Source organism: Nelusetta ayraudi, unplaced genomic scaffold (genome assembly GCF_046127955.1).
Source record: "Nelusetta ayraudi isolate G7.1 ecotype Tasmania unplaced genomic scaffold, CSIRO-AGI_Nayr_v1 ptg000026l, whole genome shotgun sequence".
Lineage (NCBI taxonomy): Eukaryota > Metazoa > Chordata > Actinopteri > Tetraodontiformes > Monacanthidae > Nelusetta > Nelusetta ayraudi.
This window is the reverse complement of record NW_027466076.1, coordinates 11,378,683-11,405,547: the sequence shown is the minus strand read 5'-3', so window position 1 is coordinate 11,405,547 and position 26,865 is coordinate 11,378,683. Positions and strand designations below refer to the sequence as shown.

The 26,865-nt window shown below is 48.7% G+C and overlaps 1 protein-coding gene across 2 annotated transcripts in view; it reads right to left on the bottom strand.

Moving 5' to 3' along the window:
• Nucleotides 1-20,020, bottom strand: part of rxraa (retinoid X receptor, alpha a) — a 104,765-nt gene extending 84,745 nt beyond the window's left edge. The window contains exon 1 of one of the 2 annotated variants that reach the window (XM_076029837.1): nt 19,565-20,020. In XM_076029837.1, the coding sequence (XP_075885952.1) occupies nt 19,565-19,592 (28 nt within the window). In that variant the 5' untranslated portion in view covers nt 19,593-20,020. The remainder of the gene's footprint in view (nt 1-19,564) is intronic. The other variant, XM_076029838.1, reaches the window with a different exon arrangement.
• Nucleotides 20,021-26,865: the final 6,845 nt, after the last annotated feature.

Sequence of the window (26,865 nt, the reverse complement as noted above, 5' to 3'; positions counted from 1 at the left end):
GCAATTTCCTCTGAAGGAGCAACCGTGAGGCGAATACAATCAAAGGCCTCTGCTCTTTTTTTTTTCTCCCCCCCCATTACCCACACACAGACAGGCTTGAACCGTAACACCCAGCCAACATTATTCATTTGTATTTGTAAAGAGGCAGATAATAGATCTTAATAAGACCGCGGGGCTGATGTGGAGCTTGCGCGCGCACTTTCGACCACCAAATGAGGAGAGAGCGTGTGTGACGTTGCTCAGGGAGGGGCGAGTTTCGGAAAAAACGACGGCGGAAATCCAAAACTGAGTGATCTCCCACGTGCTCTTCAGGAATGGACACACATTCCGAGAAGCGGCCAAATCGTTACGCGCCAGAGTGCCAGAGTGCCAGGCAGCCAGGCAGCCAGGCTGGTTTGTCCTGGCCGCCGTACTTTTGGTTGTTTATCTGTTTATTTTTAGCTCATTTTGAGGTTATCTTTACACTTCGGACTTTGAAAAAAAAAGGTAGCCAATGTTGTCAATCAAACAACATGTTTGTTCTTTTTTTTTTTTTTTTTTTTTTTTTAATCAATGTTAGGCTGGACCGAGAACAAATGCAAGTTTTGCGTTGTTTCTGGTTTTGGAGGTTTTTGCACCCCCCTACCCCCCCCACCCCTATTTTCTCCCATTTGACTTGATCTGGTTTTAATGGAAAACATATTTTCTGGGTTCCCCTCTGTCCTTTGGCTGCCCTGTCTGGACTATTGTTGATTTAAGAAGTTGTGTCCTGATGAACACATGTCTTTGCTTTATGTTTCAAACAATGTTGACCTGAGCGGGCTGCGTCAAGGGCTGCGGCAGCTGATTCTTCTCTTTCCTAGCCGAGTACGTTTTCCACTGTTCTGAAGATTAATCGAGTAACCCAACGAGAATCTGTCGGTCATTATGACAGTCTTAATTTGGCTGTATTAAATGCCATTCAAACGATACGCAGCACAGCAATGAAGTTGTTGATTTAATTACTTACAGCGAGAAAAAAAATATATATATATAAATGGTCTGTCCTTGCATATTTCATTCTGCTGTTTAAATTAGTTTAATTCACTCAATATTGCATGAACCATTTGATTTTGAAGGATTACAAAAGTGCACAAACAAAGACACCGACAGACTGACTGCACATTTAATGAAGCCTTGAAGCTTCTTTTTTTTTTCTTTTTTTTTTTTTTCCCATTTATTAGCCCAGCTACGGAGAACCGTTTTAGCTCCCGACGGGTTGCAACCTGCTGTTGGACAATTTATCTGACAGCACACAGTTAGTCACGGCGCCGTGAGCCAAACAAACGCTGGTACTTCCTGCCTGTCCGTGGGTCATCAGACACTTTGCTTCACCCTCTTTGGTGTGCGCTTTTTTCAAAAGCCTTTTGAATTTATTTTGGCCGTGATCATCGGAAGCTCACGCTGGTGCCGGCGAGCCCAGAAACGAGAGGCAGTATATTATGTGTTTAACCCCGCGGCTTGTGTCTACTAAAAGACACTCCTTCCTGCGGAACCGTTTCTGCAGGACAGACCTGCGAAGGAGGGAGGACCGCGCTGGGCTCCCGACACGGACGGGGAGACAACGGATCCACCTCAGACGATCAGTGAGGGCGAATCTTTCGTGCTTGTCGTCAAGCGGTGGGTATTTCTTAAAAGTACTTGGGCCAAAAGCCTTTGGACGAGACGGCACAGGAAGCAGGGTTCCATTCACCTCGCTTCCTCGTCAGGTATATGTTTGAGTTTCATTTTTAGGTGTGGGAAGGTCTACGAGATAAAGATCAATATTTGCTATTGAAATGCGTCGTGCCAAGTGGGAATACTTCACACCTCTCACTTACAGTATATCTAAAATTCCTGTTTTTTATTCACTTCAAGAGTGAAAAATAGCAAAAAGTACTCAGGTCTGAAACAAAATCCTGGTCCAGCAGGGAAAATGTGTTCACTTGTCAGGTCCACTAAGTTATAGAGGTTGAAAAAGTGCTGAAAAAAAAACAAATAAAAAAGAAACAAAAAACTGACCAATTAAGTATCAATTGCTTGGCAAATCACTTGAGTGGCCAATATTTTTTCAATTAAAAACAAGACTATTCTTGAGTCCAGAGTCTGTACGCTGTTGCCAATCTGTGTCTCTGGTTTTGCAAGACCTGGCATAATAATAACCCACTCTCTCCCAGTCGTGAAGAACGCACATGCAACAAAGTTGTGGATCTAGTTGAGGTAGGCGGGAGGAGATTAAGCCCTTGAATCGGCGATGACGAGGGAAAAGAAATAGAGACGCCGACGAGCGGGCGAGAGGGGGCGGACAAAAGGAAGAGGAAGAATAGAGAGGAAAAGAAAGGGGGGAAAACAAGAGCAAGGGGGGGAAAAGAGGAAGAGCGGCTGTGGGAGAAACAGGGAGAGTGGAAGAGAGAGGAACAGAGAAGAGGGAGGCAGGGGGAAAAAAAAAAGGGGAGAAAAAAAAACTAGGTCAAGTCACATGACTGGGATCGACTGCGGGCAGGATTAAATATCCTACAGCATGTGGTCATTTACACAACAAATGTAGTTTTTTTTTTTTTTTTTATAAATTATTTCTCCTCCACGGGGGAACGAGGCCCGTCTCCACTCGGTTAGCGTGAGCGGGAAAACAAGGGTGTTAAAAAGGCCGGAGATAAGCGCTCCCTCCGAGGCGGGGGCCGGGGGGGGCGGGGGGGGGTAGCCTTAGATGGCGTGAAAATGATCAGAGCGAGAGGGAAGCACGGGTCCGGCAGGCGATCGTTCCATTGTTGCGCCGTTGTCCGCGATTCCTCGCTGAAAGCGAAGACGTTGAACCCCTCTGTGGTTGCAGTCGTTGTTTGCTGTATTTGATGCTTTGGGCACATCAGTATAATACAGATACTGTATACATAAGCCATCTACCAAGCATTTCCTCTGTGTAAATATTCCTTGGGATGCTCCGATAGCACTTTTTTACAGAACCAATAGAGGAACGAGTACTTGCCTTGCAGTACTCACAGACACAGAGTACTTAATAAGGCCATTACACGTTTACACATTTTTTTTTACTACTTTCCACAGATGTTCTGTTATTTGAACAACAGTCCTTAGCCTGTTTTTCTAGAACATGGGGTGACAGTCACAGCAGTACAAATTGCCTTATACATACATATACAACTGGTATCAGTGGTATCGGCATGTATGTTACGAGTGCGAGCAGAGAACTGTACCACGGTATCGGTACCGGTACCCAATACTGGTATCGATATTGGTGCGACACCAAAATATTGCAATTGCGTATCGCGAATTTTTATTAGCGCTTCCGTCGTTTCCGCAAAACCAACTGGGAAGAAATGCTCACCCCGCCCGCCCACCCCCCCACTTCATCTTACTTACTGTTAGCACTCGCCTCCTGTGAGTTGTACATATATCACAATTGAGTTTGACAGCTTAAAAGGAAACCGACAGTCCAACAAGCTCTCCACCCCCAAGCATCAGTTTCTCCTGGAAGGCAGAAACTTAAAAGTGCCAATCATGCCAGTCAGTCAGTCAGTCAGTCAGTAAGTCAGTCAGTCAGTCAGAGGCCGCGGCCCCCCCGCCGCCTCCAGGGAACGAGAATCTGGAGAGATTATTCACATGTGTGGTCAGCTGAGAGCGGGAGGGGGGGATTCACAAGTGGCTAATTGTTGAGTGGGAGCCCGGTCACTGCTCTGTCACACGCCAGTTGCTGTGACGCGATGACGCTAATGACCCGGGACGACACGTGGCCTGTCCCTCCGATCAGTTCAGCGGTCCTCGGGTCCTCGGGGTCGCCGAACTGATCATGAGGTCAGTCAAGATGTCGCGCTGACAGACGCCGAAACGCAGCGATAAACACGCAGCGCGTCTCCCGGAACCCGTCACTGGTATCAGATAGAACTGTTGCACTGTGATCTGAATTTATACTCACTTCACAACTACAGATGGAAAAAATGGACAGCGATGTATCACACAGACATGTCCTGCATGTCCATTGATATTTCTCAATGCAAAAGTAACAATATATAAATTATCTCCACATTATTCAAAATTCACTTTAACCAGGTTAACAATAAATATCAGAAGCCTCTAAGTGACCCCCCCCCACCACCACCACCACCACCACCAGCCTGAAAATAATAATAGGGTCATAAAAAATATCCTAATTATTGGAATAAAAAAAAAAAAAAGGTTCACCTGGCTGAAGGTTCTGACATTATTCCTTTTCTATTCTATTTCTTCTTCTTCTTTTTTTTAAAACCTACCACCCGCTCTATCTTTTTTTTTCTTTTCCCGCGGGTCATTTTAAGGCGGCTCCATGATTAAGATTTATTTGAAGTTTACTCGCGCGGGTGAGGGCTGCTGTGCCTGTGGGGCAGAGACAAAATTGAATAACTACAGCGATGAGAATCAAGTTTATTTTGATGGCGGGCGGTGGTTGAGGGCCAAGAGGTGTGGCAGCGCCCCCCCCCCCCACACCGACCCCTTTGCCCCCCCCCAGGGATGTTTCTGCTTCCGAAATGTCATTGATCACCGCGCTCCTGCCTATACCTGCAGATGCGATGAGACGGCGGGAGCATAACGCCCAGGCCGAAAGGTCCCATCTCACTGAGACAATAACCTACAGAGAGCGACAGACCTTCAGATCTGCTTAGAGGGAACCGATGGTTCTCAATAACCGCGGGCGGCTCCGACGCAGCAATGCGCATTCAGATCCGAGGGCAAGCATAATAAAGCTATACCCTCGGACATATTGAATATAGCTTCTCGGATTAAGTTGCCTGCGCTTTCATAATCTGGTATTATTTGGGAATCCCTTGTTTTGGGACATTGGAAAATGCTGAATCTGTAAACCTGTCTGCATCCAGTATCATACTGTGTCTAGGCTAAAGCTCAAAGCAGCATTTCTTTTATTCATGTGGCTGCATTAACAAGGCTGACACCACATAAAGTTATGGTGCAGTTTTTTTCTTTATTCTTTTTTTAAGGCAGTATTAATTAGTAGCCTATCAAAACACCCGAAATGGGAATACTGGGAAAACTGAAATAAACAGAAATGGAAAAAGAACTACAGATTTTTTTATTTTTTTTTGTTCATTGTTCATTTGAGCTGTTTGACTTATAATTAAGTTGTATCCATGTTCGCTAAAAGTGCGTATTCAAGACATCTTCCTGGTACAAGCCGAAGGCGGAGGAGGGTGTTTGTTGTTTTCCTATAACATTTGCCGTGAAATTGAAGTTACCTGTGAGACTGGGCTATGCAAAGCTTGAAGGAGGACAAGACGGAGACTTTTTCTATATCATCCTTCTGCCCTTGTGTCTCTATGAGAGTGTTAGAAACTACCAGGACTAAATCACTCAATTCAATTTTCTTTAATATTGCTGCAGCGTAGTATTTGACCGTCCCTTCCAAATAAAGATAAGATTTAAAAAAAAAAAAAATGAATAATAAGGAATACAGAAATCACAGCCACTTTGCTTGAATGCCAAAACAACCTGCCTGGGCACCTGCACCTGCGCCAGGCAGTGAGCTGGTTTATCTCGGCCAGTGCGCACATGCATTATCTAACATAGCATATGGCGGCTGCCGCGGCTGTCAACGGCGGCTTTCCTCGAAAGGAGTTTCGTCTTGTTGGTTCAGCCATGCAGAAAGATGTAGGCCAACAGCAGAGGGGGTGGGGGAGGAGGGGGTGAACGCAGCGCTCACCGCCAAAGAAACGATTAGCTTGGCGGATCCAGCGACCCATCGGCCACGTAAGCCAACGATTCGATACATTAAAAAAAAAAAAAATGTTTTAAATGTAACAAAGTCAGTTAAATTAAATTCAAAAAAGTTTTCATTTCCAATGAGCCCTCGCAGATTGACTTCTACCGACGGTGTGCTTGTTGCTTCTCCACCCACACACTGTGCATCGTCATCATCTCCACCATCATGCGCATCATCACCACGATCGTCATCGTCATCGTCATCGCCTCCACCATCATCACCGCTATCATCACCATCACCATCATCATCATCGTCACCACCATCATCTTCATAGTCATCATCATCTCCACCACCATCATCATCACCACTCTCATCATCGCCATAATCATCGTCACAACATCACCACCGTCGTGCCCTCCTCAGTATGCAGTCCTCCTCCCTCTCCCCTTCGTTCCCCTTCGCTCTCTGATCGCCACTGCGTCCGCTGCCGTCCGCCCGCCCGTGTTAGCGCTCGCTCGCCCCTTTTGATCGGCGCGCCTGCACCCGCATTAGCATCCGCGGCAAGCTTCCTGCCTGTCAGCGCCAAGAGAGAGGCGCCTCGCCCAGGTGAGACGGGGCGGGGGGGGCGGCTCGGGGGGCCTCGCGTCTGAATCTTAATCGCTAATGAATGCCGACTCCCCTCGCTGACACTGATGAGCGGCGGGGGGAGAGAGGTAGAGAGAGAGAGAGAGAGAGAGAGAGAGAGCTTGTGATCTTGCAGCAGCGACCGGCAGAGAAGAAGGAGAAGGAAGAAAAAAAAAAAAAGGCCTGCCAAGCGCCACTGCAACGGCCCCAGTGGCTCAACGCAGCGGCGTGTGCTCTGAAAGCAAAAAGCTACAAATTGACTGATGAGTCAAAAAAAAAAATTTATAAAAGGAGAGAGAGAGAGAGAGAGAGAGAGAGAGAGGGCGGGGCTCTCCTCGTCCGCTGTGGGACTCTGCGCTCTCGGCTCAGGTCGTTGCGAACGGCAACAGTCGAGTAATTTCGTGAGCGAAAATTTTTTTTTGTTTTTGTTTTTTTTTAACTATTTCAATTTCAGTGTTTTATGTAATCAGAACACGTGCCCCAAAAAAAACCAACAGCACACAAAAATGGCAAAAAGTAACGCATGAGAGGGTTAAAACTTCTTGACCGATGAGAAAAGACCCGGTGACTTTGAGACGTGTGCTGTTTATGAGGGAACTTGGTTTGCCTTCTCGTCAAACCAAGTTCCTATGCTGTCTGAAAGTCTGAAAAAAATCCAAACAAAGAGCTTATTTTTCACGCTTCGAGAGAAAATTTACCAGGAAAAAAAAAAATACCTAAGGTTGGTTTTTTTTCCCCCCGGCCTTCTGTTTTTCCCTCTTTTTTTTTCTTTTTTTACGAGGGTGTGTGTGCTGCCCAGGACTGACCGGGCCAGGTCTGGGGGTCCCCGCAGCCGGGTGCCCCGCTCTCACTTTTATGCCACTTAATTAGCTCGGTCCTGCACAAAAAAAAAAGGAGTGGGGGGTGGGGAGTGGGGTGGGCCAGTCACATGGGCCCAATTTGGCCCCGCTGTAAAGTCTGCGAGGGGCTCCCACTCCCGCTCACATTACTGCGAGGGGGCCTTTACGCGAGTGCCGCGCCGGGGGCCGGGGAGACTTTGAAGAGGCGGAAAACAGGACGCGGACGACGACGGACGGAGGAGAAGAAGAAGAAGAAGAAGAAAAAGTAGAAGAAGAAGCAGAGGTAGTGAGAAGACGGGGGGGGGGGAAAGCGGGGGGGCAAAAGGGGGAAGAAGAAGAAAAAAAAATAAGGCAAATGAAAGGAGGGGACCCTTAAATTCCAGGGCATTTTTCCAGATGTTGCACAAATATTCTTCTGAGGCAATCCAGATGTGCACGCTCTGTTTATTCCCCCTCGTTGTGGTCACGCTTCTCTCTTCTTTTTTTTTTTTTATCCCTTTCTTCTTCTTTTTTTTTTTTTACACTCTCCCTCGTTTTCTGGAGCCCCTTGTTTACCCCTCGGTCCTGCAGGCGGGCAGCGCCCCCCCCCCCCTCCCCCCACTCCGCTACACTTTAAAGACCTGGCCGCCCCACTGGGCACCTCTGGATAATCCGGGATCCTGTAATAAACATTCACTCTCATTTTCTACAGCGCCAGGGTTTGTTTGAGAGGGGATTAGGCGCCTCGGTTTTATCGCTCTTTGTATCAATTAACAATTAACTCCGTTACTATCAATAGCCGCGTTGACGCAATGAGTGGGCCGAATGAAGCAAGACTCCAATGAAAACACAAACCCCCCCCCCCCCCAACCCCAAATCATTTCTCCCGTCTCCCACTTAGCCGTCACGTCTGCTCCTCTCCCACAGAGCGTGACCCAGCCACGACCCCTGACCCTCCCTCTCTCTCTCTCTCTCTCTCTCTCTCTCTGTCTCTCTCTCTCTCTCTCTGGCGTACAAGTTCACGATCTACTGTGCCGCAGAGTGGGAGCCGCTCACCACCCGGGGGTGGGACCTGGGACCGGAGCCGACCCGCTGATAAAGAGAAGAAGCTCGCGCAAAGAGACGAGTTGAGAGCGTGGCAGCAGCAGAACGTCTTGTCTGAAGACACTAAAGGCAGGCTTCAGAAACGGCTGAGTCATCAGAATTTCTTCGCATCGCGTTAGCTTAGCATTCGTCAGAAGCAGGAAGCAACGCTTTTTTTATTTTTAGTTTCTTTTTGCTTGTCGCTGCTCATTCTGTTTTTGGTTTTTGGGCGTTTGGTTTTTGATGTTCTTGGTTCTGGAAAGACGTAAAAAAGCTTAATTCTCCCAACAAAAAAAAAGCTTTTGTAAATAAAAGCAAAAGCAAATAAAAACAAAGCAAAAAAAAAAAGTTTGCATTTTATAAAATTTTCCACCAGTCCTGATCTGCTGGCCGAATTTTGCTGATATCAGAGTGGGGAGGGGGTCAAAATTAGGTGGAATAAAGGGAAGAAGAAGAAGAAGAAGAAGAAGAAGAAGAAGAAGATTTTTCATTTATAAAACCACACTTTATTTACAAAAACAAACACGGAAGTGATGTAGCTATTTTTAGAAAGAGAAGAAGAAGAAGACAAACTAAACGTGCAAATCTTTTGACTTTCCCACTTTGGACACAGTGGTCTTGGATGGCTACAATTACGGTGTCAGCTGACACCAATTAGTCGCAGGTATAATGCTTTTCATGGTGAAGAGAATAAAAATCAAACACAACCCGGCTGGAACTTCACCCCCTCGTCCCGTTTCAAAAAAAAAAAACGACCGCCTCGTTCAAAACAACACATTAATCAATCGCCGCCGTTTAAACCCGCGCAGCTGCACGCGCCCCAGAGCTATTCCGCCTGAGCCCTCCACCTCAACCCCCGCCCCCCCCCCCGCCACCGCGGCCCTCAGATCTGATGCCGTTTAATCTGCCGGCCGTCTCCCGTTTCCCCCCCGTCGGGCCGCTCGGAAGAGGAGAAAAGCGTCCTAAAAACGTGACACTGGAACTCGTCGGAGCCGTTCCTGCACTTGTAGCCGTCAGCGCTGTGGTATGCAGAAAGCGCTGATGACAAAGACGCGGCCAGCGCCTGCCTGCCTGCCTGTCTCTGTCTGTCTGTCTCTGTCTGTCAGGCCGACGCGGTTGCTCAACTTTCTTCTTCTCCCCCCGCCAAACGCCGCAAAACAACAGATTTGTTTGGGCGGAGGGGGGGGGGGGTTGGGGGGGCTGGATTCTGAGTGCTCTTCTTCAGGCTACAAGATTCAAGACCTTTACTTGTCACATGCTCTCATAGGACAGCCAAACTTGGAAGAAATGATATGAATAGTAAGTCAGACATAACACAGCTGTATTTCATCAATTCGGTGTTTTAAGACTCATTTCAATAAAGAGCTAAATATTGTGGGGCTTCAGAGACTGCACTGAAGGTGGGCAGTGAAAGTGGCAATGCTTACCAAGATAAGGATTTTTTGGGAGAATTTAATTAAGCGGGTTTACAAAATTCTACAGCTATACGGTAGATATGAAAGAGCCCTCGGCTCCGTCGCCACTTTGATCCCTTTCTGCGTTCGCTCAGCCTCGTAAAGCGCGGCATAAAGACTTTGCTGTGTCCTTATCGCCGGGCAAAAATAAGAGCAGTTGTATCATTTGTGTGTATTTTATTTCTTCGGGATCGCGTTCAGCTGTCGTTTTTATGCGGAAAGCACCCTCGCCCCCCCCCCCCAAAAAACCAACCAACCAACCCGCCCCTTCGCACCCCCACACCGTCTGCCAACCGAAATGAGTGTCTGGCCCAATAAAACTCCCCAACTTTGAAAACAATGAATACCAGCAAAAAAACAAAAGAGTGGGGACGGCTGTCTGAGTGGCTGAGGGAACATTTTAATTCCGTTTCGGCTGCTAACGGCTGGCGCGGTGGCGTCTGTCTGTCAACAACAAGAGTGAAACGCGTTTTTTGTTTGCGTCGCTACTCCAGAAAGTCGGTCGGTCCCACCCCGACCCCCTCCCCCCCGCCGTCCCCCCTCCGCCCCCTTAACGCCCTTCCCACCTTCCTGCCGCCGAGAACATTCCAGAAACCAGACGGCCGAGGTGAGGCGTCCGCTCAGAGGTGACAAAGACCTCCAGACTCCAGACCGTGAGCGCCGTCCATGTTTATCCTCGCGGCTCGCAGCTCGTGTTGCGCACGCGGTCGCAGGCGTCAAGGCCTATGGGTCTCGCTCGAGGCGAGTCTGGAAACACGCTCGGCCCGCGGCCGTCGGCCGCCCCGCTGCTTTTGAAAACTACCCCCCCGTTACAACAGAAAACAACTTTGTCCACTCCCGACGCACAAATGTTCCGCAACCGCCGCTCTTACTCGTCCCCGAGGCTGCGTGTTGACACTCGCGCGTCCGTCAGCGTCCTTCCGTCTTCGTCGGTAATCCGGACTGTTTGCTCGCTCCTATAATGGATCGTCTGTTTATCATAATTGCAGTCACGCCCTCTTATCTCGCAGACAGATTTAAAAAGGCTCGGCGAGAGTTGAGCCCAAATTCAGTCGTTTCATCCCAACGAGGACGTGGAAGTCGAAGGAAAACTTTTGAGAAGTTTTTTTTTCTCCTTATAGGAATAGCAAAGTTTTGACTGGCATTGGTCCGTTAAAAAAAAACAAAAACACAATGTGCAACATAAAGCAGGAATATGGGCTGAACAGACAAATACACAAACAAAAACCAACCCGTAAATGGAAACTATCAACTACACAAAAAACGCAAAGAAAATGCAAACTAAAGCGGGAGTGGGGAAAGAAACGGAATGATGGCATTGAGGAGAACTGCCAATGCTGTTTGCCGAAGATTCAATCCAATGGCAACAAATTCAAAGGTGTCAAAGCGTCTTAGCCGCAGTTATCAAAACTGGGAACGAGGATTAGAGGGGGGAAAAAAGAACGAGTTGATAAAAAGGAAAAATTCTCGTAAATATCAAGTAGCGTAAAACGTGAAAACACAACAGGCCCGACGTGGTCTCATTGTGCTTTCCAAAACGCCAACTGATCAGTGAAGGGGAAGAAATGTGGGCTTCTTCTCCATGTTTGTTTGTTTTTATTTGCACATTAAGCTAATCGGTTAAACACGTCACATGAAACAAATCTTCGCTAAAAGGGGGCCGTTGATAACTGAGAAACTGTGTTAATTTTCGGGAACATTACTTACGACCCAGATTCGGCTGGGCTAGACGCCCACAGGATGAAAAAAAAAGGGCCAAACTGGGCACCTTGGCGGCAAATTGTAGCGCGCAGGACTCCCACATCTGCCGTTTGCAATAAAGACACATTTGGTGCGAGAACGTACATCCTGGACAGCCGAGCGTTTGGACCGGCGTCACTGGGTGGTGCATGGCCACCATTGTCATAAACCTCTTTGAGGGGGATTTGACGGATTAAGGCAGGATCAGAGGGCAACGATCTGAACATCAAGACACGGCTTCGACTGGCCTGAGAACCAAGGAAAAGCTAATTATTTAAATTCAAAATGAGAATATGAGAAGCCAATTTTGGGATTTTGGGGTTGGTGAAAATCTTTTTGGCACATTTAATTGTTTTGCTAAAAAAAAAAATGCTGGAGATGAATCAAACCTACGGGGTTTCTTTTTTTTTTTTCCCTCAGAATTTAAATTTGACATCGCTCGTATGGCAGGACGGTCGCAAACTACGGATCATCGGCATAAAAAAGAAAGACGTGGCTCAGAGCTCGGCCCAGGACGAGTGCTTGTTGCCGTGCAGAGGTAGAAGTCGGCCACCGCTCGGGGAGAAAAAAAAAAAAAGAAAAAAGCTTATCCTGGCGACCACGCGTGCACAAAAGCATAACCAAGGTGTTTTGCACGCTCTGGGACTTGTGTGGCTCTGCGCCCAGCATTGCGTGAAAGCCCCAACACCCCCCCACCCCACCCCCCGCCGGGTTGGCATCTGGCAAGGTGACAGACAAACATTACGTCGGCTGGTGCTGGTGGTGCTGATGGTGGTGGTGGTGGTGGGGGGGGGGGGACACACACCTCCTCTTGCACCACACCGCACGAGGCCTGAAGAAGGAAGCGTAATGGAGCGGCGAGCAGCAGCAGCAGCAGCAGCAGCAGCAGCAGCAGCAGCTCAGGTGAAGCTAATGACCCTGTTTCCTCCGCCAGTGTTTACGTGTGCGCGCACGCAAATACGAGTTTTGAGAGGGCGAGACGTGGAGGGAGCGTGCTGGCGCATTTGTGTGTTTGCCTGTGTGTGTGTGTGTGTGTGTGTGCAGGAAAATACAGCAGGAGGACGGCGTCTACACCTGAACATACAGTTTCGGAAGAGCCGGCTCGCAGCTGGAGTCCAGCATTGTTTCTCTCTCGCAGCAGAGGGCAGGAGAAACATCAAACGCATCATTTCGGCTTTTGATCACGCTGCACGCCGCCGACGACGCTGAGCCCAGCGTGCGTTACAGATACAAGTTATTACGGAGACGCGGCAGAACACCCCCGATTCTCTGACCTATTGGATGAGGAGCGTTAAAATAAAAGAGGAAAAGAAAAAAAATCCTTTCATTCCCGTTCACATTGTTCTCCGTTGCTAATTTGAGCAAAAAAAAACACAAAAAAAAACAAAACAAAAAAGAAAAATAAATCAACATTTTTTTTTTTTTTTATCTTTGGTTCTCATTGGGGCCAATTATAATCAGTCTTGGAAAAATGTAGGCACAAGGAAATATAATGACATGAAGGAGCATAGCGTATCTAGGATTGGGCTGATTCGTCATCCATCCCCGGCGAATACCCATCAAAGCCTACGCGCTCATGACTTAATTACAAAACGCACCGCAACTGCCAAACAGCCGGGAAATTTTAATGGAGCGCCGCTAATGCAGACGCGGGGATGACAGTTGTTTTTATTACCGGGAACACGACGACTTGAGGATTGCGGGGAGGCGCTGAGAGGGCCGTCAGCCTCTGAATGCTACAGTTTTTTTTATTGTATATATCATTTTAATTTCATCCCAGCGTGATTTCAACACACAAAAAAAAAAAAAACAGCAGCAATTCCTTTCTCCTACTTTTATTTTCCCGAGCTGACACATGTTTTGGTTTTTGGATTTTTTTTTTTTCAGACTCTCTCCATGTTGCACGGACGAGAGGGCGGCAAGCTGACCTTCGTCTCGACGCGAACCGCGCACGCGATCTGCTCGATTCCCAGCAGAGACCGCGTTTCCATTTCAAAAGGGGCGGCCGCGCACGGCCTGAATACCGCCCTGCCCACAGAGGAAGGCACTCAAGCGCTTGGTGGGGCGCCTGCAATGCACCCCGACGCCGGTGCCACTTCGGTTGGTTCCAGGACCGAGCAGGACGGCGAAGAGGCTAAAAACACCGCTGGTCCAGTTTATTTACTGATTATTGCTGCGATGCAAACAGAACGCAAAGAAGGACCACCACCTCTTCTTGAAGTCTAACTGATCATTTAAAGGGGTACATACCTCATTGATTGAACCGGTAAATATATATTTCTTTCAATACATATATTTTCTTTGCAAACATTAGGACTCGGCACCAAACTTACTACCATTCTACCAAATATTGATAAATGAATAATGTTTTAATGCCAAATCCAAGAGAGAGCATTTTCATAATGCCTTTGGTTGTGATTTAGCGCTGCACAAATAAAAGCCCAGCGATTGATTGATTTGGTGTGTCGACATCTGAAGTCGCTGGTGACTGGTTTTGACATTTCAGAGGTTTGAACTGAAGGACACGAGCAAACTCTTATTTTGTTACGACCACAAAAATTGGCGAGTCTAAAGCGTGGCTCCACTTTGTTAAGGCGAATCAAAATAAAGCGAAATGCAACATTTGTGCCAAGGATGCAGTCGCAAAGGTCGGGAATACGGCACACTCAGGGTCAGATCCTCAAAGGAGGGCGCGCAGCGGTAAAATGCGGCGCGTTTTGCGGCGAGGTTGCGGCTGCAAAAGGTTTTTGCGCTCAAGACACGCTGGCGCAAACACGCCCGCAAATGCGGCACCTGAAACAGGTGCGAATGTTGCGGCCTGGCAACCCGAGAGCAGTTTGCGTGTCCCGGCAACCTGTATCTCGTTAAAATGTCCCGTTCTCGGAGGTCAAACAGCGAAACTCTGCTACGATAAACGTTACGATGCCTCCTCCGTCTCACCGAGACTGCTGCCATCATGGAAAGAAAGTCAAGACGCGAGATGCGTTTTCATTATATAAGCAAGGCAATCACCATTTGTATTTCTCATAGCCTAATCTAAAATACTGGCATATACACTGTAGTCTATGCCTATCTATATATAAGATTTGGGGAGCCATATACATATTTCTGGCTTTTCAGAGAGGAAAGTTTCACTCAGAAGCCAGAAACACTCTTGACAGACAGAAGCTGCGCCTGGTTTTGGCTTGCGGTGTTTGCGTCTGTCAAACTGCGGCGCGGACACGAGCGCAAACCCTCTCTGGCTCTGCCGCCGTTTGAATGAGGCATATGTGCGTAGAAGGGGGCGTGTCCTTTTGCGCGTAATGACTCGTTGAAATACGTTCAAACGAGTCTGGCGCAACCCTTCCGCCGATGTCACGTTTGTGGATCGGAATCACCGTTCTTGGGCGCCGCTTCCATTGATTTTCTGCCGCAAAAGCCGCGCAATGGCTTCGCGGATCCGGCCCTGAATTTGTAGGGACATTCTGAGTTGAATGAGCAGCGAATTGGATGGTAAAAGTTGTGCGCAATGTAATTGCGCCGTGCTTTTGTTCTCGTTCGAATTGGTTTTCAAACATCTGGTATCAAAATGTATGGCTCAGGGGCACACACCGAAACCACGGTACCAACACCTTTGGAACGACACAAAGCTCTGAACACAACTCACAAAATGAATGCATGCATTCATTTTACATGCCTTTAAGGAAAAGTTAACCGTCAACTGCTGTTAAGAACGTTGGAGTACTAATTGTAAACTTTTCCCACTGGAGGCCTTTTTAGCACAAGCACGGACGTATGGATAATCGTTTTCCATGTTTCATTTGAAAGGTGAACAGCACTGGCGCAGGTCCACTGGCTGGATCATTTTTGTTTTGCCACAAGCGACGACTGCGGGCTGGAGAGGCCCAGGGACCGGAGAGAGACGGACTGGTAGACAAACACAAAGAAACGCAGACGGAAGAGAAAAAGAACGTCGGGCCGCCTGCTCCTTAAACGCCTCAAATGACAGACTTGAACGCCGGCGGCGAATTCCTGAAAAGATGCAGCACGCCGGAGGCAAAGGTCAAGGTTTTGAGCGGGCGGGGGGGCAGCCATTATCAATAACGAGACCTCCAGTGAGGAGCGGGAGGGAGCTTCCCTCAGACAAATAATTAACAGGGCCCGCGCGGATCCGAGAGAGACGCGCATTGCAAAGCCCCCCCGCCGGTCTTTCGCCGACTCCCGCTATGTTTAGAACGTAAAGCCAGTGTGGGCTGCGGAGGAGAGCGCCGCGCGCCTAACGCGCATTTTATCCGCGGCCGGCTCTCAGGTTCCTCAAGCCGATCAGCAGACGCTGTGACTCGAGGAGACGAAAAATACACTCATCCGCACTCCGCCGCGGTTTCTCCGTAATTGCAAAAACACACCCTTGTTGTGTTCATAATTGGCGAGTAAATCTCTTCTCTCTCTCTTCTCTCTCTTTTTCAAACAGTTTGAATTGGACGTTGGCAGCGGTAGGGGCGGAGGGGGCTGGGAGTGGGGGGGGTGGTGGTGGGGGCTGGGAACATCAAGGCGAAGCAAATTTTCTTTGATTTGCTTGAGTTAAAGGCCTCGTGGGTAAGATTGGGGAGAGGTGGGGGAAAGGGAAAGGGGGGGAGAAGGGAGAGAAAGAGAGAGAGGGAGAGAGAGAGAGAGAGAGAGAGAGAGAGAGCTGTCACTTTAAGCCATTAAGTCTCGCTATAAAACTCCTCCAATAAAAATGACAGCTGCGGCCCCCTTTGCTCAAAAGGGGAGCGCAGGCATCACATCAGGAACACAAAACTGGACGGCCATAAAAAGCGAAACTTGGCCAAATGCTTTTGGCGGTGTAATTTCACGAGCTCGCTCCCACCACACACACACACACACACACACACACACACGCACACACACACACACACACAAGCACGCACGCACGCGCACACACACCTCCCAGCAGACGCACACCCTCTCTCTGTATCACCTTTGTTCCTCAGTTACTGCCAGAAAAGGAATGTCTGTCCCCCCCCCACACACACACACACACAGACGGCATAAAACTCACTTTCTCGTCAAAGACCATGACCTTCATTGATTTTGGGAGCGGGTGTCTAGCGCGCTGTTTGCACTTGCACGCAAGAGCCAATATGACCTTAGATCCATTGGATTAAGAAAGAACAACAAGCGCCCCTTCAGCAGGGCGGCCAAACTGCTATTTGACAATCGAGTCGCTGCAATCTCATGAAATAGGTCTACTGTCCAGACACGTTTACCTTTACGCTGGTTCGCAAGACAAAGAAGAAAAAAGAAGGTGTCAGTGAGATGATTTTGATCACTTTGTCCGTCGGAGAAGTGTAATTCCAGTCCATTTGGTGCTTTTGCTTAAGCCACGGACTCAGCATGCAGCCGTCCCCTACGTGGAGTGAGGCGTCAAATTGCTCCCGATTTGTTCAAGAGAGTCTAAAATTTCAAACACCGTGCGAAACAAAGTCCCACCCTTAGGCCTCACGCAGGGACGAGGGGGGGAAAAAAATCAACTTAACTACTGACAAATGATCCTCAAACTAATCAAGTAAACAGAAAATCCATCGGGCTGGCGACAAATCACAGAAGCATCTTATCAAGCCGCGCCGACTGCGGGGGGGGGGGGGGGGGGGGGGGGGGGGGGGGGCGCACAAACTTGTTTCACTCATTGACGGGCTGTCACGATGGGCCCTGTAGTGCTGCGACTAAGAGGACGCGCTCTCCTTTCAATGTCAAACCCCCATCAGTCTCCACCAGCTCACTGCCACATATGGACGGGCGGGGATCAGGAGGCGGCACATCAACCGCAGACGTGCGCCGAGAAGACGCTGCCAAGAAGGATGTCATCAGCAGCTGTCATTTTCAACCCGGGCCCCGGCCGTCACAACGTCGCATGTGTAATTTACACAGAGCGAGTGGCTAATCGATACGTTTCAAGGACGCGGCTCTCCGCCGCCGGACGCGCCCCTTGAAGTGGCCAATTAACAATCAGCGCGCTCGGAGGACCTTTTTGAAGGAGTGAGTTTTAAATATAAATGGCGACTTTCAAGGCTGTGGGCGATGGGGGGGGGGGGGGGGGGGGGGGGAGAGAGGAGGAGGTGCTGATGCAGCATGAGGAAACGATGAGATCCGGCACTGCTGGGGGAAGAATAAAAGGCTCCTTGCTAATTTTTTTTTTTTTTTTTTTTCAACAATTGTGTGCTCAGCTTCAGACCAACCACAGGAGCTGACTGAACACGCTGTCAAGTGTGTGTGTGTGTGTGTGTGTGTGTGTGTGTGTGTGTGTGTGAGTGTGTGTTGTGTGCATGAGCCGCCCCGGTGTACTTTTTAGGCACGGCGAAACTTGAACCACTTTCGGCGCGGGGACACAATACGCCGCACCTGTAATAACACACTGTCAAATGTGTGTCACGCTGGCGGTTTGGTGTATTTTTTTTTTTTTTTTTTTTTTCTTCGAGAAGCCACATAAAGGCCGCTGCGGCTGCGCTGTCTGCCGCCGGCTGGCCTTCAAAAGGAGCAGCGCTGGCGCAAGAAGCCGACCCTGAATCGGCTCAGCACAGCCAGGCGGCCCGATGACAACATGTGCCGAGGTGTAACACGACCCCCGCCCCCCGACCCCCCACCCGCCCACCTCTTCCTCCCGTGAAAGAGCGGCAGACACAATAAGGGAGCTCGCCTGCAGCTCCGGGGGCGAGCTTCAGGGGACAAGGGTCTGATCACTTTGACAAACGTACAGTAGCGTTCTGCATTAATCATTGACAGCGTGGCGCGCTTGCATGATCGCAAGACCGTGTGTGTCTTTCAGCTGGAAATGTTTACTTCTTTCAAGCAAAGCCATATAGGTATTTTTGAAAGCAGGAGAAGCACACAGCAGTTGTCAATTTGTTTTTTTTTGTTTTTTTTTTCCATTTTGGGGGAAAATAAAGCTAAATTCTAAACTGTAATGACAGAAAACAACTGAAAAATCCAGTGTTCAAACCATGGGGGGTGGGGGGGGGGGGGTGGCAAGGCTGCTTGTGTGTTCCTGTTGAAAAATGTTTAACCAAAAAAAAAAAAAACATAGCCTGCAGAGCTCCTAACAGCGTTAACACACAAACACGCCAGAGCCACCTGTTTGTCGCTGGAGTGAACCTGGCAGTAATGACTGTACTCAGCACCCTTCGAGTAAAGATCGAGCCACTTTGCTCGAGCGCAGTGTTTAAATGCCAATTTGCTTGTAGCTGTGGGGTTCATTTTTGCATTGAAAAAAACAAACAAAAAAACAAACAAAAAAAAACAAACACCGGTGACAAGCTCGGAGTCAAACAGCATGGCAATTACGCCGCGAGTTAAACCGAGTCACGTGGGGGGGGCATTACATAAATGTTCGTATATTTAATAAGTCGCCAGGCGACTTTGAATTAAGCTGCGCACGCCGGGCGCGCTCGCTTCATCGGAAAACACGTGCACGATAAAAAACAAAAACAAACAAACAAAAAAAAAAAAACATTACAGTGTATTTTGAGCGACCACACAAGCTCACTGTGGCCCTGTTTGCACTTGGTCACTTGCAACTGTTTTTGGGGATCATTATCACGAAGTACGCATCTTGAATCCTGAAACTTCTCCAAAAAGTTTTTTTTTGTTTTGTTTTTTTTTAAGAAAGAAAAAAGCAAAAAAAAAAAAAAAAAGCAAAGCAAAGCAAAGCAAAGCAAAAAATTAAAAAAATAAAATAAAAAAAAGCCTCACACGCCGATGTTGTCAACCGCATGAAATAGTGGTGCACGCGAGGGGAGGCGACGAGCGCGCGGGCTCGTGCCGAGCGAGATGTCAACCGCTCGAATAGCTGCGTTATACATGTAACATATAGACGACATATTGGCTACGTGGCCCCGCTTCGGCGGGGACGACATGTCGGCGTTGATTAATAAGGCGAGGCGACGTCCTGCTGAAAGCTTGTCAACAGCGCGAAACGTGTTGATACGTCTGGAAACTCGCACGCGCTGTCAGAGATACGGCGGTGCAGAGAGGAAAATGTACATTTTTATTCTTTTTTTTTTTTTTTTTTTTTTTTCAAACGAAGGAGGGAAAACTGCGAGAAAACGCGGAACGAATAGAATGTGTAAAGTCGTCTTTTCATTAAGCAGCAGAGCGAAAACACTTACCCAATGACAAGAAAGGTTTGGTCTCCATGTCTCTCTGGTAGGTTAGCTCATGCCAGCTGAGACGACCCGCTTTCGGTGGAGTTTTCTCCCCGACTCGTCGCTGCTGCTGCTGCTGCCGCCGCCGCCGCCGCTGCTTCTGCTGCTGCTGCTTCTGCTGCTGCTAATGGTTCCGCTTCTACTGCTCGACTCTCGCTCGAAGCGGCGAGAGGAAAAAAAAAAAAAGTGACAGGTCGATGTCTGATAGTCGCGAACGATAACCTAATGTTGCTGTCTGTGTTTGCTCACTCAGCTGCTGCGCTCTCACTCCTCCCGTCTCCCCTCCCGTGCTCGCTTGTACAACAACTCCCAACTACTGGATCTGCATCGCGAAAGGGGACCCGCGCAGGGGGGACTCCCACCGACGTACACCGCGCTGCAGCGACGCCGCCGCCGCCGATGGGAACGGGTGCGTGCCCGGTCCTGAACTTTGAAATCAATAGGGGAGGGGGAGGGAGAGAGAGAAAAAAATAACACGTGGTTTATTTCATCGTAGATATTAAAGGTGGTGGTGGTGGTGGGGGGGGGGGGGTACTGCGGGATTCCTCTCGGTAGTTTTTCTTCTCTAATCGTGTGTATCCACTTCAGCTGAGCAACCACTTATTCTTTCCACTGCTTATCTGCTGTTATTGTAACCTGGTCACATCTGTTGAACGGAGGCTTTGGGGGCTCAGCAGACCTACGATAATTAGGCTCGCTTTCGCTCTCAAGACAATGTGATCCAGCGTAGATACAATGAAATAACAGAGATGCTGTTTATGTTGTAAACAGCAACAACAAGAAACAAAACAAAACTCATAATTCCAGACATTAAGAGCCATTTTTGCGTGTTTTTGTTCTGTCTTTTTTCCTCCGTGTTCTGAAAAGCTTCCCACTTTACATATGTTACTGTTTATCAGAGTCACCTCGATCTGCCAACATGGCACACAAGAAACAGAAGAACAAGGGGCGCGGATGAATCAGAGTTTGGGGTCGGAGCACATAAGCCCCCCTTTGGCTCGCTTGTCTGTACAGCATGGTCAATTTACATAACCCATCAAAGCAAAGGCTGAGCTCGCACTCAGTCATTGTTCTTACGAGCATGACAGTTTTGAGTGTAATTTAAGCCACATCCATCTCAGGCCCTGCTCCTTCACCGCGCACACACAGGAGGAGACACATAGGAGAATGAAAAATGTCTCTGCCCGGACTGAGAAGAAGAGTTTAGTCTCCCACAGATGCGGCGTCTGCATCGCCCCTCCCACCTCTCTTCTCTCTCTGGAAAATCCCTTATGCAATGCATAGGCGGGTGTAGGGTATGGATGCATCTCCCGCAAACCAGCCTTTAGGCTCTCTGCAATGAGCCGTCTCGGGGCACTCAAAGGTGTTCACCACTGCCACACATGCGCTGAGGCAGGGTAAATAATTAATGCGATGCATGGCACATCAAAGATCAAAGGCAAGGGGGAGACGGAAAAAGTTAAGTCCGGCTGGGCACCGATTCAAGGTGCGGTTGCGCGCGCGAACGAGGAAGGAGCGCGCCCGGAGTGGAAGAATTAAGCGCTGCGATCGCAAAGTTGTGCGCGCCCGTGTATCTCACTAGTCCATCTCCAGTGAGTGAAACTGTTGTCAATTTATCAGATGGTAGCGGCCTGATGTCAAGTAAGTTAAGTGGCTGTGTAAATGCCCCGGCCGAGGAAGTGTGTGTGCGTGGGGGTTGGAGGAAGGAAAAGGAGCAGCGATTGGTCGCCCTAATCGCTCTCAGCTCATGAGGCTGTCTCGCCTCGGGCCTTCGCTCGTGATAGAGAACAGACGCCGCGCAGTCTTTCTTGAAACGCCTCAATCGTGCCGAGGTCTCCTCTCATCTGCCTGCGAGAACAAGCTGTTTAATCCTCGTCGCTGGACGTGATTAATAGCTGTGCGACCCTTCACCTCTACCATATTAATTCTCCTCTGTTTTGGCACAGCTCGATGCCTCGCATCACCACCACCACCACCCACCACCCACCAGCGACGAGCATGCGGGCCCTCGAAGTCCACACCGACCCAGTATCATCACCGGGGCCCGGTTGCGACGTCTTCCTCCCCGGTTCCTGTCGCCGCTCTGCTTGAGGAGGTGCGTTAGGCCCAGAGGGGACAGGGGAGGCCGCCGGCACGGAGGCTTTTTGACAGCCGACCTCCTCCTCTCTCTGCCCTTCTCTTAAAGTGGGTGATAAATGAGACAAGGGCCCTTTTGGGTCCCCTTTGTACTCCGGCCATTCACAGCACGCTCATCCGTAAAGAAGAAATCACAGCCTCTCTCAGTGGCAATGACAATGGTTTCCAGTCTTGAGGAATGCACAGATAAATATTCACCGCCACTGTCCCCGCGCTGTCTGGGTAATGCATGAAAAAAAAAAAAAGCAGAAGACAGTTACCACGGTCCCATTCTGGTGTGACGGCTTCAAACGCTTGAAAAGTGAAACTTTAAACCTCGTTGCGTCGCATTTGTTTTTGTCTTTTGTGTGTGTGTGTGTGTGTGTGTGTGTGTGTGTGTGTGTGTGTGTGTGTGTGTTTTTTTTTCCTCTTCTCAAGCCGCTAAGTAAAGAGACACATGTTTGCAATGATTGGAGGAGGAAATTGCCGACAATGCACTGCTGCCGGCTCTTTATTTTCTTTTAATATTTTTTTTTTTATTCCACTTGACCGTGGACATGATTGCTGGCTGAGGAGGAAGGTGTGCGCAGAGGAGCACAAAAAAAGAGCGTGAGTGAGATCATCAGGGCGTTGTGCTGAGGTGTTCGGCATTGTCCGTCCGGAGGGAAGGCCTTGATTGTCACAGCCCCGGGGTTCACATTCTTTAACCTCGGGGTCACGGCTTTGTCTGAGGATAGCACTGAGGCAACTTCCCCTGCGGAAATCAACAAGAGCTGACATACTGAACGCTGGAGACGCTCTCCGGAGGTGGGGGGCAGGATGAGGGACCAGCACGAACTCAGAGGCACATGCGAGGAAATAAACATTTATTATTTTGACCAAAAATCTGAAAAAAAACAACTTTTTTTATTGACTGATTATCCAAACCGCTTTATGCGGGTCATAAAACTGCAAGCGAGCGCGTGACAAAAAAAAGAAATGTCCACAATTAACCTCCATTTGTCGAGGAAAGCTGCAGAAATACTTAGAAACTTCAAGTGCAGATGGTAAAGCCTGCGAAAGTAGCCGGACAGCGAGCATGCGAGGAATGTTTGCGTAGCTGCAGCAACTGTTTTGTTGTTTTTTTTCAAAATAAATTCTGAACTGGAAAAGAAAAGTTGGAAAATTTGTTTGGAACAAACCAAGTTTGTTCATTTAGCACGATTCTAGAAAATTACCCCACAAAGAATCAAACCTAAAGAAAAGCGACATATCGGGAACAGTTTCCCGCACAAGCACGAGAAGTGACGTTGGCACGGAGCGCATTTCAGCTCAGCGTCTCCATGCCTCCGCATGTGTTTCCACAGCCAGAGTTCATTTCGTCTCTTGGTGATAAGGGCTTTGTGGATCTCTGCTCGTCAAATCCAACTGATGTATGGCACAAATCCAGGCACGAGGGCCGAGAAATGATTGTCTTGGGGGGGGGAAACGGCATAATATTTTCCAAAATGATCCCACTCAGGGCCCACTCTGCTCAGGGCGGTTATCAGTATTGAATATTACATCAGCCGTGTCACTGTCACTCTCCACGGCGGGCTCTCAAATGCGTCCGTGGGCCGAGGAGACCGCCAGCGAGGAGGCACGAGCGATGCCGAGGCACACATCATCCCTCAATATCGTATTAAAGCGAAATTGGCTACATTTAAACAGACGCGGCGATAAATCTCGATGGCACTATGGCTGGGGAGCTGGTTTTATCGCTAATGGGACGATGACGGTCCCCCGCCGTGATGTGTGTGTGTGTGTTTGGGAGTGGGAGGGGCAGATTCAGACGGTGAGTTATGGCCGTGCAGTGGGTTGAAGGTGTAGTCAAGTGCCTTTCTCAGTGCCGTTTGGTGCTGAGAGAGGAGGGGCATGGAAGTGAAGCGGGTTTCAGCGACGGATTCCAGGTTTGGCCAAGTTTCCCCTCAAATGCGTAATTATGAAATAGACACCTTGAATTTATATTCATTTGTTCATCTTTGATAATAATGGAGCTGATCCTCGCTGTTGTAGGCCGAAGACAGGGTTGCACCAAGTGGCCAGTTCATCACAGGGCCGCATGGAAAGACAAACAACCATTTAACACTCACACACCTACGGACAATTTAGAGTTGCCAGTTGGCCTCACGTGCATGTGCATTTTGGACTTGGACTGTGGGAGGAAGCCAGAGAACCCTAAGGCAGCGTTCAGACTGCAGGCGAATCTGATTCAAATCATATTCCTTCTCAAATCTGATTTTTGTCCAAATGGGATCTGGCTCTGTTCAGACTGAGCCACATTATTGACAGGTTGCTGTAACAACGACATCAGAGCGGAGGTGTCGTCCAGTGCGTGTAGTGTTTGACGTCATATAATTGCGACAGCGGCTCTCGTTGCGATACATGCCCTGGAGCTTGGTTTGAATGGAGCCATCTCCCCACAGACAGATGAGGCAATGAGTTGGACTGCTGTTTTCTACTTCTTCTGTCTGCTCCATTATGTGACAGCTCCGCTCCTCGAATGGCGCCCTCTGGTTTGGCGCATTGGGTCTTGCGTCGCGTAGAGTGACGTCACGGACAGTCAGAACCCATTGGAGTGTTTGGAGCCGTTCAGACTGAGACGCATCTGTCCCAATGCCATTTGAAACTACCTACCGGAGGTGGTTTCCAATCCGTTTTACAAAAATCGGATCGACTGAATCGGACTGTCCAGACTGCGAAAGAGCACAACCCTCTCGCTGTGAAGCATTGAAAGATCTCCTGCACAAAGCAAAGAAACCCGCGCAGGCGAGATCTCTTCGCAAAGTCGTCAGGCGCTCTCCGTCGCTCCGCGGACTTATATGTAAGTAGGTCTGCAGCGCGTTATATAAGATCCGTTTCATCCACCGGCCCCGGTTTCGTTATCTAGGTCTGAGACAGCAGTATTGTTTTTTTTTTTAACACTGCGCGTCGAACGTCACAGACGGACGTTTTTTGCGGTCAGACTCGTCTGGAAACCAACATGTGCAGACAAGGCAGTCCCACCCCCCACCCCCCCGCCACTCATCCTGCGCATCGCCATATGATTCCACATCAGGGCGCATCTTGCAATATAGGCAGGTCCGGAATAATAAATAAATGCATAAATAAATAAAGGGATATATAACTCGCTGGATCAAAGTGCAATATCTGCATTCATTTACGTCCCCCTCCGCTCCCTCTCTTTTCCCTACGAGCTCTGAGCCAAAAAATATTTACACGAGGGCAAACAAGGTCTATCGAGAATCACCATAAATTTGAAAGCCGAACGTAATTCCCTTCTCCAGCTGGTGAACGACACATGTAAGCCCCCCCCCGAGATAAGCCCGGCTATGTCAGATATCGGGTCAATCACACGTCCTAAGTGACTCCCGCTTGGCCCCCAGCGTGGCGGGAGAGAAAGCCCGCCGCTGTTGGACTTCAGCTGGGTAAACATTCCCCACCGAGGGCTGGAGATCTTGTGTACACACGGGGCACGGCGCACATTCAGGGAGAGGGCCCCTCGTGGACAGACGCCACGAGAATGGACGGTCTGAGGCCAGAGTCCGCGCAGGCACGGCAGACAGGACCACCCAACCCTCTTCCTGCCTGCATTGCGGTAATCACTGAGCGCAACGCCAAAAAGAGACAGAATCGCTTTTATCTCTTTTGGGAAAATTCCTACTTGGCAGTCAATCATTCCACTTAAGGCTGATCGTACACTACCACAAGAAGCCCCCCCTTCATTTCAGAAAATTTTTCATGTAGCATTTCAAAATAAAGCTCTTCCAAAACTGGACACTTTTTGGTCTTCAGATCAATTTTCAGATCAATATTTTGATCTGAAGATTTCAGATCAATATTCTGTGAAAATTCCGAATTGTCAGTCCATCATTCAGCTGGTAGTACACCATCCCAGGAAGCCCTCCACTTAAAATGAGAAAGTTCTGATGTAGCATTTCAAAATAAAGCTCTTTTTCGGTTAATATTTTCTAGAAATCCAGGGCAAATTGAAACGTGAATCGCACGTGGGAAGAGCTGGATGGAACACGCCGCCGCTTGAGAAATAAGAGAGTCGTTCAAGCGGGAGCGACATTGGAGCAGAGTGGAGACACAGAGTCCCCCCCACCCCACACTCACACTCACACACACACACACACACACACACACACACAATCCCCTCCCACCGAGCCCAGCGCACCTTCAGACCAGCAGCGACAGACCAGGGCTAATAATAAACCTCTGTGAGTCATGACGTTGTGGATGTGATGGAGATAATACATTTTCCTCAGCTGAAATCAAAGTCTTCCTCCCTCCTCCCCGTGCTTGAAAGGAGGCCTGCGGATATAACGGAGTCGAAAAAATGTGTTGCCGTGTGTGTGTGTGTGTGTGTGGCCCACTTGGCCCAGGGTGCGACAGTGATGCCTGAATCAGCCCTTCCTCACAGCAACCTCGCGGCCGCCAGTTGGATGGCCAGCGTCTTTATCTCCACGGCGTTCTAACCCCTTTGGGAAAAGCGTGAAGGAGCCTTCATGCTCAGCTCATTCGGTCCAGACATTCTCAGACTTTTATATCTCAAAACCAAAATAACCGGTGCAGAACCCTTTCCAGGATCACTCCAGGATGGGAAAGAGGGTGGGCGGGGGGGGGGGGCACTCTCAGTCTGACAAAAGAAGTGGTGTATGCCCTAATCTGTCTGATCCGCGCTTTGGTTCTTTTCAAGTCTGAGAAGAACCAAACTGTGCATGTGTTGCATGCTGTTTTGCATTTTCTGTTATTGTTTGTCTTTTCTGGGATGAAGGATGGAAATTAGCCGCTGGATATGATCCTACATATTCACATGCAATTAACCATGAACATGTACTGTCCTCAATCCTAATAGAGTTGTTCTGAACTTTTCAGACCAATGAGAAATAGTCATTTCACAAATAAAGGGTTAGCATGTAGCAAATGAGCAGCATGCTGTGCAGCAGTGTCCTCATCAGTGGAGAAACAGCAGTACTTGCCCGATCTGTTGCGTCGTTGTGTAGTTGATGATTTGTTAATTTGTTACCAACCTCTTCTGATTATAATGTCCAATTGCAGGATCTAGTTCAAGCTCAAGTGCTTTTATTTGTCACAATAGGCATAGAGTGAAATGTAAACTGCCCTGC